General features: G+C 40.3%; 1 protein-coding gene across 1 annotated transcript; it reads right to left on the minus strand.

Annotated features, from left to right (window-relative positions):
* Window positions 1–4,001: 4,001 nt before the first annotated feature.
* On the minus strand, window positions 4,002–6,118 carry LOC147425465 (UDP-glucose:p-hydroxymandelonitrile O-glucosyltransferase-like). Its single transcript, XM_086500178.1, has 2 exons — window positions 5,409–6,118; window positions 4,002–5,091 (listed from the first exon to the last, which is right to left on the minus strand). The coding sequence occupies exons 1-2, from the start codon at window positions 6,043–6,045 to the stop codon at window positions 4,163–4,165; spliced, it is 1,566 nt and encodes a 521-aa protein (XP_086356304.1). The 5' UTR covers window positions 6,046–6,118; the 3' UTR covers window positions 4,002–4,162.
* Window positions 6,119–13,779: the final 7,661 nt, after the last annotated feature.

Raw genomic sequence — 13,779 nt, forward strand, 5'->3', positions numbered from 1 at the left:
AAAGAGGAAGAAGAATCATCCATAAGAGAAAGAAATAGTTCCTCATTTATCATCACTCTTCTTGCTTAGCATAGCATAATAGAATAGTAATGAAGATGAAGAAGATGACAAGCTTAAGCATTGAAGCATGGCTATTGGTTAGATTTGCATTCCATAGCCAAGAGTGTTGGTGTAGGCTCTCTACTACTCTCAACAATCTTGGAGAAGGAGATGGAGCTCTTGTACTTTGCACTCCACAGAATGAGAGTGTGTGTGTTTGTGTGGGAGTGTATACCCCCCTCTCTTGCTTGGTCCAACCCCCCCTCCCCCCCGCCCTTCCCCACTCCCTCTCCCTCTCTCTCTCTCTCTCTCTCTCTCTCTCTCTCTCTCTCTCTCTCTCTCTCTTTTTTGTTATTTAATTATATCATTTGGACATGTGTCCTCTTTTTTCTCTTTGAGACAAAGAACTTAATTATTTATTTTTATGCATCTAAATTCTCATTGGGCCCCTTTAAAGCCTATCCAATAGGATTCAAGCACATCATGAGGGCCACATCTGTGGAGGATTTTGACATGTGTCTTTTATGATTCTTAAGTCATTGGTTTGAATTGAACACTTCAAGCACTTAGTCAATTAAGCATGGAAACCGTTTATGGCTCTTGAGAGTTTATCTTTGAATTGAACACTTCAAGAACCCTAGTCATTTAAGCATGAGACTCACCTCAAGCTTGGGCAAGGTTCCCACAAACACTTTAAGCACTTTAGTTAGCAATCTGAGAAGCACCTCATGCTTGGGTAGGATTCCCACCTCAAGGTCAGACCTAGCTTGCCTAAGGTCAAAGGACTTTTTAATACTAACTTTTGGAGGTCTTTAATGAAGCTAACCCTAAGGTCTTTTAAGCTCCATTAAATGCATATTGCTCTTTGATAGACTACCTCCTTTTGGACCCCTATTGAGATGTAACCATCTTTCCTCTTAGTCCCTTGTTGAGGTAAATCTAGCGGCACTTATTGCACAATGCTCTTTGGTAGACGGTCTCCTTTTGGACCCTATTGAGATGCAACCATCTCTCCTTTTGATCCCCTATTGAGATAGGTCTAGAAGCACATATCTATAACCTAACTCTTGTTTCCCTTTTATCTTCCCATATTAAATGATCAATTTAATATGAGAAAATCATTTGATAAAGTTAGATATTATATTTTATGACACTCACAATGTTTCTAGGAAATCAATATCATTTATATAGATTGTCAACAAATAGCTTAGCTAACTCTAGAGTTTTAATAGTGGACTTGGTCTAAATAAACTTACAAAGTTTAGTTAACATACCACCACCACCCATACTGAGTCACGACCTCGGACAATGATTGGTAGACCATTAATAAATGCATACTCTTTCATTTACCATTGGTAATCTCCAAAGGATGTAAAAGATCTCCTCCCTTTAGACACTCTCCTTTATTAACTTGGCATTTTTAGCAATGCAAGAAATAAACTTGAATATATCCATGTAAACTTGGCTAGTAAAACTGTCATCTTACGAGTGCATAAGTTCTCATTATGCCTAGGTGCCCTGCACTAGGGCTATCAAAACATTCATAAGGAATTCGGTGCCGAATATCTGCATCTGTACTCTCCCCTTGTGGTCCACCTTTGTAGCTCATCATCGAAAGAGGAGAATCGGGTGTGGAGGAAATAGATACACTACCAACATTGGAGTGAGAAGAATCCATCTTATTGATATGGTTCCACACCTTGGATTACCCATCATCATCCTTACATTTACCCTTCAGAGATTCCAAAAACTCACTTTGAAGTCCGTAAAGAGAAGAGAGTTGATCTCGAGCATGCAAGTAAGAGCATCGGCTACCACATTGTATAATCTCTTATAATACTGGAGCTTTGCGTCATACTCCATAAGAATTCCATCCACTTGGCTTTTCGACCCTTCGCACCAATGTGTTGTGTAAACCCTTTTATACTTTCATGGTCAAGTACAATTTCAAATTGAGCACCGTACAAATAATGTCGCTATGTCTTCAGAGCAATACTATTTTATACAACTTGCATTCATATGCATAATAATTCTACTTTGCCAGATCGAGTTTCTTGTCTTCTTGGAGAAGAACTCTCCCAATAGCTTGATTACTGGCATCTATTTCAAGCACAAATGGTTTCATTGAGTTGACAATGGCTAAAATGGGTGTGGTAGCTAGAGTGACTTTAAGTGTATTAAAACTTTATTGTTGAGCTCCTCCCTAATGAAATTTTTTGCCTTTGGTTTTCAATTGGTCCGTCATAGGAACAACAATTTGAACATAGTTTTTAACAAACCTTCGATAAAAATGTGCGAAGCCCAAAAAAGTATGAATCTCTTTCAAATTTCTTGGAGAAGGCCAATTTCGGATGGCATCCACTTTGAATTGATCCATATGTAATCCGGTAGTAGAGATTACATGCCCCCAATAATGAATTTCTTCTTTCAAAAACTCACACTTGGTTTTCTTAGCATATAATTTGTGTTCCTCTAGCAGATCAAATACTTGCCTCAAATGTTATATGTACTCGATTTCAGATGCACTGTACACTAAATTGTCATCAAGAAAAATGATGACAAACTTGCTGAGATATGATTTCAAAATGTTGTCCATGAGTGTCATGAAAGTAATTGGTGTATTGATTAAACCAAAAACACATAACCAAAAACGTATAATATCCAAACATTATTTGAAAAGCAATTTTAGGTATATCTAGTATACCTTGATCGTAAATCTATTGTAGTAAAAATACGGACGTGGGTGAGTTTATCAAACAACTCATCCACTCGTGGTACGGATAGTTACTTTTAATGGTAACTATATTCAAACTATAATAATCTACGCACATGCGCATAATACTTTTCTTCACTAGCAAAATGGGAGATGCCCAAGGTGAAGATAAACCCTCTATTGAAATAGTCAATGAGCTGACGTTCTATCTCAATAGCTTCAGAATGACTCATTCGATAAGGCAATTTACTAATGGGTTTAGTACCTACAACCACGTCTATGTTGTGCTGCACAAAACACGTCGGTGGTAACCCAGGAGGTAAATCTTTGAGGAAAACATCTTTTTGCTCGTTATGGGTACAAAGAAGTAGCAAGAGAAGAATAAGAAGAAGATTGCATCGTTGAGGAATCATCACACTTAGGTCAGAAAACCCTTCAAAAATTTGGGTTCTCACTTGGCCAAGAGTATCGTTGGTACGAGGGGAGTCAAGCCGTTGCTTTTGATTTTGAGCTTTGCATCGGATGAACTCTGTCAAGCGACTCCTACGTGCAACGTTTTTAGCTTTTTTTTGTCTTACGAAGTTCCTTTTGCCGTTTTACTTGTGTCAAACATGCTTCCAAGTAAGCTAATCGGTTTCAAAGACTCTGTCTGCTTTTACTTGAAGATTTAGAAATTTTCTCATGTAGGAAAACAGAGTCTTTGTTAGTGTTTTCCATACAATGCATAACATCATGAGCTTTTGCTCGAGAGGCACCGCATACCTAGCTAGGTATGATTGGGGGCAGAGGACCACCGACCCCCCACCGAGCCAACGGTCCGTTGCTCCCAATCGTACCTAGCTACGTATGTAGTGACTCCCTTGCAAAAGCTCATGATGTTGAGGTAAGTCACAATGTCGGAATTACTGTGAGAATTTGTCCAAAACTTTTTGTGTTTGCAACATACATTACATGATTAACCTTGGGCAAGATCGAGCTCCACAGAGAGTTTCCATTTGTCTTCCTACTTCTCGAAAGAGCAGCATTGAGTAGTGGATGCCACTCTCTTTCTCATCCTCTTGTGTAGGGCACTGTGAAATTCAAGAAATTTGAGCTATGTTTTCAGAATTTTAACACTCTTTTTTGCAAAGTTGAGGTGTAATGTGGTTTTTCTCTTGCTCCTAACCAGCATTATACTCCACAGTAAAGTTGATTGCCTGCCCTTAAGTAATACTTGTATATGTGCTAAGCCACGTTCAGAAATAACATATAAAGAATATATGATGCATCATCTGTTTTTCTAAGCATCCAACACCTCTCTTCTCATTTCCACCGGGAGGAAACTTAAGTAGAGGAATATACATACAAGACCCTACTTGCTATATCAAATTAGCTTTCTTGACTGAATCAATGAGGGTGTTATCCATGGCACTACTTTGAGGGCTTTGAGCAGAGTGCTCTCATATCATCATATAACTTTTGCAAGTTGCTAAAAGACTGTCCTCCTTGTTGGGTAGTCTTCTCAATAATGTGCATGATCTCTTGCGCTTTGCTTCTAGCTTTATGACCCTCTTCCCCCTGCAACAATGCTTTCACTCCAACCTCCACAAAGCTTCTGTCTAAGCCACCGGTCTCCGTGCGCCCCAGCTCCAATCCTGCCCCCCACACATTGCAAAGGTAGTGACAGTTCAACCTCTGCTCCACATGGCGCGGGCAGCATAGAAGAGGAACACCTGCCCACAAGCTCTCCAGTGTTGAATTCCAGCCACAATGAGATATAAAGCCTCCAACCGCTTTGTGTGCTAGCACCCTTACTTGGGGAGCCCAGCTTATAATCATTCCTTTGCCCCTTGTCCGCTCAAGGAAGCCTTCCGGGAGCACTTGAGGCAGCTCTTCCATTGTAACTGCATCCTCTCTTATGACCCATAAGAAGGGACTCCCGCTTGCCTCTAGCCCAACAGCAAGCTCTTGTATATCCTCTACAGACAACTTTGCAATACTACTAAATGCAATGTAGATGACGGACGACTCTGCTTGCAAGTCGAGCCATGATAGGCATTCTGTCTGGGCATTATCTTCCGTCTTCGTCTGGGTGCGTAAGGGGCCGATCGCATAGCTGGAAATTCCGTGAGCTTCAAATGACTTAAATGCATCAGGCTCAAGCTCCAACAAGGAATTGATCAGAACTCTCTCGCTAGACTTCACACATGAAGCCAGCTCCTCCTGAAAGAATTGTACATATTGATTTGATGAGTCCGCAAATCGCAGCTCTTGCGGTACAAGCTCAGATGAGAATGGTGGAAGGCCTGGAATATGAGTTAGCATCAAAGGGGTCTCGCTCTTCCACTGGGTGGGGGATCCTATCCACATTGCAAAAGATGACATCAGCTAGTGATAAAAACTAAACTCAATCTTCATGACAGAAAATTCGTTGCCTGTATAATATTCCTCGAAGGAGAACGGAGAAATTACTATGCAAAGGAGAAATGGATGACAGAAATTCATGGGCATTCGATATCTGATGACTTGCCTATAGTCATGTAACATGTTTATGAATGCTACAACTTTTATACAGCTTTCACAACAATAACTAAGTATGACGTGATTCAGCATGAGGAGCATCAGACCAATCAAAGACAAGATCAATACCCCAAAAAAGACAGAGCAAAATAGAAACCTTTCTCAGGGAAGATGCCATCAGAGTAGAGGACCTCAAGATTGAACATCAAAAGTAGTGTCATGGCATTGGATGTCCATAATTCAATTCGAGGGATGCCGGCACGCTGGGTAACCTCAAGTGTCCAAGGGCTGAGGGAGTCGCAGATGAGGCATGTAGGTGGGTCACCCTGTTCTCGCAGCTCAACAATAAGATTAAACAACTTCTCCTTCATGGAAGGGGTGACATAGAGGTGTTTATCAATGTCGCCCGGTTCGAAGGCATCCTCGAGCACATAGATGAAAATTTTACCTCTACCACCATCACCACCGCCGCTACCGCTACCATCAAAAGTAGGAGCTGAGTTGCCTACCTCAATGCCATCACTTACAATGGTGGGACCTGTATTTTTTTCACAATGCTCGCCGGTGCAGCATGTGCTCGTCGTAGATAGAGTGTCTCCCCTTAGATCTGGGCTAGGGAGAACAAGACTATTCCACTCTTTGAGCCTGGCATAGGAGGAGGAGAAGTAGATGAAGCTTACCTTGAAGCCAAGGGCGGCGAGCGATTCCGAGAGGAGCATGGCCGGGACGACATGGCCTTGCCCACTGGATGCAACGACCAAGGCGTGGGGGGTGGCATCAGAGCTGCTATCCATAATATAATGGCCTTGTCGGGATGCTGTCACAGCTAGTGTTCTGTATTTGAATGAATGTTTTACTTGCAGGGCGTGCTATGTTTTGGTACAATGTTTTATCTGAATTTATAGAGCTACAAAGCCTTGCAGGTCAAGAATGAGAGTCGGGTAGTGGAATTGCTAGCACCTCATCGTTTACGTCACATAAGGTTCAAAACTTTCAAGATCGTTACGCTATTCAAATTTGTAGGCTATTCAAATTTTAAAGTTTGTAGGCTATTCAAATTTGGTGTTTTCCAAGTTTTGTAGGTTCATACGAATCGGTTTCTGTATGCCTTATGAGTATTAGAGTTGAAAAGTAGTTCCACTAAATTATTGGAGCTAGTCTTGGGAGACCATGGGAGGATACAATGCGGTTATATGCAAAGATTTAAGTTGAAAACAATACGATGCGGGTACTTCTTTGACAGGTAAGATTGAGGCTAAGTAGAACAACCCCTCGTTGCGTTGTACAAGACCGCTTTAGGCCAACCAAGTAACTTTTCATCCATTGCAATTTACAAAGTGCATGAGAAATGCCAAGCTGACTGCAACTTAGAGACCGTAATGCCCATTAATATCGTCACCACCTTATATGAACGCCTCCACTATCTCCTTACTATGGCTTGGTAGTTATTAGCTATCCTCTTTGTATAGAATCTCTTTGCATCACCAAGTCATTTATATCCATGTTGTTGTGTCGCCATGCAATGTCTCGTAATAACTACTGTCCATTGGAAGCGAAAAGACCGATTAGTTGCACGGTTTATTTGCAATAATATCACTTTAATTTGCTAGACTCATTCCCATGGTACATTTATGATCAATTTAGGCATTGACACGGGGTTTTGGCAATGGTATTAAGATGTGACTACAAGAAAGTACAACAATAAGCAAGAACATATTGTAAAACTAGTGAACAAGAAGCGATGGCAAATTGTAAAGATTAAAAAGTATTACTAGCCCGGATAACGAGCAATGGTATTGTCTTATTTTGGAACGCAAAGGAATCCACTATTGTTGAGCTATAACAAAACAACATGAGTGGTTAAACTTATGCATTATGCAATAAGAAAAAGAGAAACAATATAGATCAAATAGTGTGAGTAGCTCAGAAATAGCATACAAAACTAAGGTGGAGAGTTGACACTATGTCTCCCCAAAAATAATAAGGAACGAAAGTCGTGCCCTGCCCCATAGACTCGTTTTGTCGACCAAGCAAACATATAGGCATGGAGGTTTAGAGGCAAATTACAAACCTTGAATTTTGCTTGTATCTTTGGAACATACATTGCTGCCATATACTTGAATGACTATCCCCATCTCTACTCCTACATGGAGCCATATCATGGCCCCTCAACCTTGTATTGTCACCATGTATAGGTTCTTGTCACCATGCAATGTCTCCTAATTGTCCTCCATTGAAAGTGAAAAGACCGATTGGTTGCAATGATTTATTTGTAACAATATCACTTGTATTTGCTAGACTCATTCTCATGGTTGATTTATGGCTAGTTTAGGCCTTTGTAGGGGTTTTCAGAAATGATATTAAGATGTGACTAAAGGAAAGTACAACAATAAATCCCCTTTTGAAGCTTTTGGTTGAAGCTTTTGCTCGAGGCTATATTTTCTTGGATCTTGGAGCCTAAGGTCAAAATATGGTGGTTCAATTCCGTGGGAATTGGGTCTTTGAGAGAGCTTTGTGAGAGCGTCTCCTTAGGGGAAAAGGGGGCTTGTAAAGGCCTTTCTGAAGCAGCAGGTTGTGGGAAGGGAGACCCTACAAGGGCATACTAAAAAATACTACACATTGTAGCTTACCACCCACCGAGTGGAGTCCGTCGATCAAACGAGGAATGTGGGCACGAGCAGGGTGTGCTGTCAGAACTGCACTAAATGTAGTTGTTGTATTAGTTGAAAAGTAGTTCCACTAAATTATTGGAACTAGTCTTGGGAGACCCAGGGAGGATACGATGTGGTTACATGCAAAGATTTAAGCTGAAAAGCATACGATGTGGGTACTTCTTTGATAGGTAAGATTGAGGCTACATGGAGCAACCTCTTGTTGGATTGTACAAGACCGTTTTAGGCCAACGAAGTAAATTTTCATCCATTACAATTTACAAAATGCATGAAAAATGCCAAGCTGACTGCAACTTACAAACTGTAATGCTCATTAATACCGTCACCGCCTTACATGAATGTCCCTACTATCTCCTTACTACGGCTTGGTAGTTGTTAGCTATCCTCTTTGTATAACATCTCTTTGCATCACCAAGTCCGCAAATATACATGTTGTTGTGTCACCATGTAATGTCTTGTAATAACTATTGTCCATTGGAAGCAAAAAGACCGAATAGTAATGATTTATTTGCAATAATATCACTTTAACTTGCTAGACTCATTCCCATGGTTGATTTATGGCCAATTCAGGCCTTGACACGGGGTTTTGGCAATGATATTAAGATGTGACTAAAAGAAATTACAACAATAATAAGCAAGAACATATGGTAAAACTAGTGAACAAGAAGCCATGCAAATTGTAAAGATTGAAATGTACTAGGAGCCAGGATAAGGAGCAATGGTATCCTCTAACTTTGGAATGCAAAGGAATCCACTATTGTTGAGCTAGAACAAAACAACATGAGTAGTTAAACTTATGCATAAAATAAGCAAAAGAGAAACAATATAGATCAAATAGTGTGAGTCACTCAAAAATGGCATGCAAAAGTATAGTGGAGAGTTGACACTATGTCTCCCCAAAAATAATAAGGAACAAAAGTCGTGCCCTATCCCATATACTGATTCTATCGACCAAGCAAACACATAGGCATGGAGGTTTAGAAGCACATTACAAACCTTGAATTTTGCTTGTATCTCCATAACATACATTGCTGACATATCCTTGAATGACTAACTCCATCTCTACTCCTAAATGGAGCAGTATCATGGCCCCTTAACCTTGTATTGTTATCATATATAGGTTCTTGTCACCATGCAATGTCTCCTAAATGTCAGCCATTGGAAGTGAAAACACCGATTGGTTGCATTGATTTATTTGTAACAATATCACTTGTATTTTCTAGAGTCATTCTCATGGTTGATTTATGGCTAGTTTAGGCCTTTGTAGGGGTTTTCGGAAATGATATTAAGATGTGACTGAAAAAAAGTACAACAATAAATCCCCTCTTGAAGCTTTTGCTCGAGGCTATATTTGCTTGGATCTTGGAGCCTACGGTCAAAAGATGGTGGTTCTATTTTGTTGGAGTTGGGTCTTTGAAAGATCTTTGTGAGAGCATCTCCTTAGGGGGAAAGGGGCTTGTAAAGGCCTTTTTGAAGCAGCATGTCGTGGGAAAGGGCCCCCTACAAGGCCTTGTCCCCATGTTCTCAGCAGAAAAATACAAAATGATTTTTATTTTCCTTTGCTTCACCCAAAAGGTGCCTTGAGCATTGAATGCTCTAAAGAGCACGCACACGCACACACACACACACACACACACTTCTCAATTTGAGGATCTGTAGAGAAAAATCCAGAGAGCAAGCTTGATTAAGAAAAAATCAATTGGGGCATTAAATCTTGAGATTTAACTCAAAATTGGCATACATAGGCTCAAATAAAAGCTCTGGGGACGGGGGCTACGTACACACACCAATTGCAAGTGCCAATTTTGCTAAAGTGAGGAGTAGCTATTGATGCAAGATGAGTGGCAGTAGGCTTGAATGCAATATGATAAACTAATGAACTCTATGCTAATTAGGCTTCCAATTAGCCAGTGAGTAGTGACCCAAGAGTCTTTAACTCAAGAACATGCTCATTCTAGCCAATGGAATACTTGTTAGGCATGAGATATGCAATAGGAGAGTAGAAGAGAGAGGCTAAGGATCAAATTGGTGAGAGTAAACCTAATGAATCTTGCTAATGATAATTAAGGTATTTTAATCACACTAACACACAAATGCATAGCAATAAACCTAGCTAGCACACACCATAGCTCTAATACCACTTGATGGGAATGGGACCGTGCTAGCTAAGGTGCATTATAGACAAACATTTTGCAGACAAGTGAGTGTATTAGGCTAGATTGTTACTCAAGAAAATTAGGTTCCAAGATAGATTAACTTGGACTCATAAACACGACCTTGAGTAGTTGGCTAACCCATCACAAGCTCACCATAAACAAGAGACATGTGATGCAAACTTGGAATGATTGTTTATTCATGAAAGGAGCTTTAAGTAGCTCTACAGCTTTAGACCTTTACATGTGGGATAATTCCACCTTTTGTCTCATTCACCCACACCCTAGTGACTCTAGGACAAAACCCATACCTTACAATCCAAAAGCTGCACGTGATAATTTATATCCACTCTCAACTGGTCACGTTGCCAGCAAGTCCAAACTGCATAAACGTGAGGCACTTTGACATCAAGCATTAACTTATTTTGCAGGCTCCATTGTGCAACCATGCCCTACAAAAGGGTGTGCTCGGTAGAATTGAGTTGGCATAATAGGATCCATGTGACCACGAAGGGGGTTCCACTATCCTCCCAAATAATTGATAAATGAGCCTCACATAACCACCACCTAATACACTGATAAAAGTGATATGTAGTCATAAAAGAAGAAGCAAAATAGCATAAAATTGGTGCAGTGATGAGGAGCGATCCATTCCAACAATATAAATGAGCCCCAAGCACATGCACCACCTAAATGCTCCACAAGGATGCTTCCTACCCAAACTTGTTTCCAAGCGGTCTAGGGGAGGTAGCTAGTTGTAAAATACAAGTATGCTGGTGTAGTGATGATGAGCGCTCCATTCCAACAATAGAAATGATCTCCAAGCACTTGAAGCACATAAAACCTCCACGAGAATGCTTCCTACCTAAACCGGCTTCGAGGTGGATAGACACCCAAGGGAGGTAACTATACCTCGATGTTTCTATAGCGAAAAAAAGATGCAAAAAATTTACATGATAAAGCTCAAGCATAATAGCTCTAGTGAGGACACTAGATAGTGTGCCAAAAAGGGTGTCTGAGAGGATGGACCATTGTTTATATAGGCCCTCCAAACTTGACGCCTCTTTGAAAATTTGAAGGCAATTTCGAGCTCGTCGGCCTACGAAGGGGGAACGTCGAGCAAATCAAATATCCTGATGTGCAAACAAGAACTCCCAGTTCAACAGGTTAATGTGAATTTGATGTTATTAACACTCCCATGGGGTGTTAATAACATGAGTTATTACCACTTCACACTTTACGTAAAGACATGAATGAAATCCTTGCCCATCTGTCACGTGAACTCACTCTCTAAATAGTGGTTGTCTAAAGAGTCATTTTCATTCTCCTCTATGATGAAACCCTTGGAAAGCTCTTTGTAGCCTATTAAAAATTTATTCATATTAGAGGGATTAGATTCCTCATTCAAAGGCCATTTTTCATCGGTTGAATATCTTGCCCTACCCTTTGGTCCACACCTTTCATGGAAAGGGTTCTGCCCTGGAATAGGCATCCTTGGACCGACAACCTTGGTTGCATGGCCATGAAATATTCATCTGCCACGTGCCTTTAAGTCATCAAATCCCATAAGATGCACACAAAAACCTTGATCCATGACACATGAAACCCTACCTTGGTAAACAATGAAGAGCTCAAGTTCGTGTGGAGGCCTTTTAAAAAGCTAGTATTTCTACCTTGGTGGACATTGAAGAGCTCAAGTTGTGGTTGACGCCCTTTTAAAAAGCTAGTGTTTCTATCATCTTGATCCCTTGTGTCTTTCTCTCTACGAGTCCTTTGATCACCTTCCTTGTGGAAATAATCCCTTCTATATTCTTCCTCTCTTTCCTAGTCTCTTTGTCTTTAATATCTTTGATCATGTCTATTGTTCATGTATTAGTCATCATATAATGTGTGGTGGTTTGCAACGCATTCACAATCCTTTCTCTTGATCATGAAAGCTCCAAATCAATCATGCTCCATATCACTACCTCATTAAACATTGAACAACTCAAGTTTTGGTGGTTGATCTCCTTTTTAAGAGCTAGGGTCTCTATGTCCATTCTCGTCATCACTATTGGCATAACCATTGTATTTGTACCTACAATCATCATACTTTATGTGAGTCCTTCAATCACCACATCCTTGTGGCGATGATCCCTTTTATGTTCATCCTTTCTTTCATGGTTTCTTTGGCCGGATGGAAATGGAGAGAGCTTTTGGAGGGAGCTTTCAAAGGAGCTCTTCTAATCCTTTCACTGGAGTAGTGTTTGCAAAGAAAAAGCTTTCCATGCCCTTGGTATAGAGGGCTTTTTGGAGGGAGCTTTCTTTGCTATTTCCCAATCCAATTGAACCTTCAATGTAGCATGTACATGAGTAAAATTATGCTTTGAACATAAAGATACACACCACCTTATTAAATCATGAGATTCTCCAAAAAGGATTACAATATCAAATCAAAATCTAACATGTACTAACCAAAAATTATGCTTCACACATAGCAGATGAACATTAAGACACAAGCCACCCTCTCCATGAATTCCCACAGAAAGTATTACAATATTAAATTAGCAGTTACAATTTGTGCCATACAATTGAATGTGGGCACTAGGGGATTTGATTGAAACAATTTAATTACAATTCTATTTTATGATGTACAATGATAGTTGAACACACAAAACAAATCCTCATTTGTTAGCTTTCTCTGATGGATAAACATATTGTGGTTTAAATCCAAGACGAAGTAGAGAAGGAAGATGAAGTAATTATTCTTGCCGGCCATGTATGGTTTGATTTGTGCTACTCGTTCTGCAAAGTCTCCACGCGTACACATCGGGCTACTTGCAACATGAATTTCATACCTCTCGACCAAGACTTGTGAAGAAGATGTCTCTACCATGAATTTTTCATGCATGCTTGCCTTCACAACACTGTGCTGCACAATCCAGGCTTTCATGGTTACTACCAACTCAAGTCTCTTGGAGGCTTATAGTGATACTCCTAGCTGATAATGCACATTATTGATTTCCTTAACTGCAACTTTCTTTTCTATGAAGCCTCCTATCTCCAATTCTAGCAAGTGTGAAGCAGTTATGTTTGTTCCCTTTTCCATTGTCCATATACTTGGGACTCTTGTAGGGTATTGAGTGATTGTGTTACAGACTTGACACTTGTGATCATCATTGCACAACCACATAAATTGTGCCTTTGAACCGTTATCATGAGCACTAACATCACACATTTCCCATGTTCGAACACCCCAAAAGGATGGTGCAACAGCGCCTGCATCAGTGTTCTTTATATATATTTTTTTCATTTATCGCTTTTAGATCCTAACCACCCTTGACATTGGACCTTGCTTCCCTTTAATATACGGAGGATTTCCCACATTGTCTAATGAATTTTTGTCTCCTCAACCACTAGCCCACTGTTATATTCTTTGACAACCTGACCGACCACTCTGGAAGTTGCTTAGAGACCTCTACAAGTTCGCGGGATGTTTTGAGTGAGATACTTAGGGTGATGTGAAGCATTCTCCTCCTCACAGCTCCCTATCCCAGACTGTTTTCGCTTCTTGGCTACTATAATATTATCTCCCTCCATTTTTGGTTGTTGATAGAGTGGTGTACCCTTGATTCCATTCTCAATCTCTCTAGCAATAGTAGTTGGTCCTGGTGCTTAGCCTTGTTGTTCCCAACAAGAAAGTTTTTCTACATGAAGGGATCGG

This window comes from Adiantum capillus-veneris, chromosome 25, assembly GCF_014529385.1.
Source record: "Adiantum capillus-veneris isolate H3 chromosome 25, ASM1452938v2, whole genome shotgun sequence".
NCBI lineage: Eukaryota > Viridiplantae > Streptophyta > Polypodiopsida > Polypodiales > Pteridaceae > Adiantum > Adiantum capillus-veneris.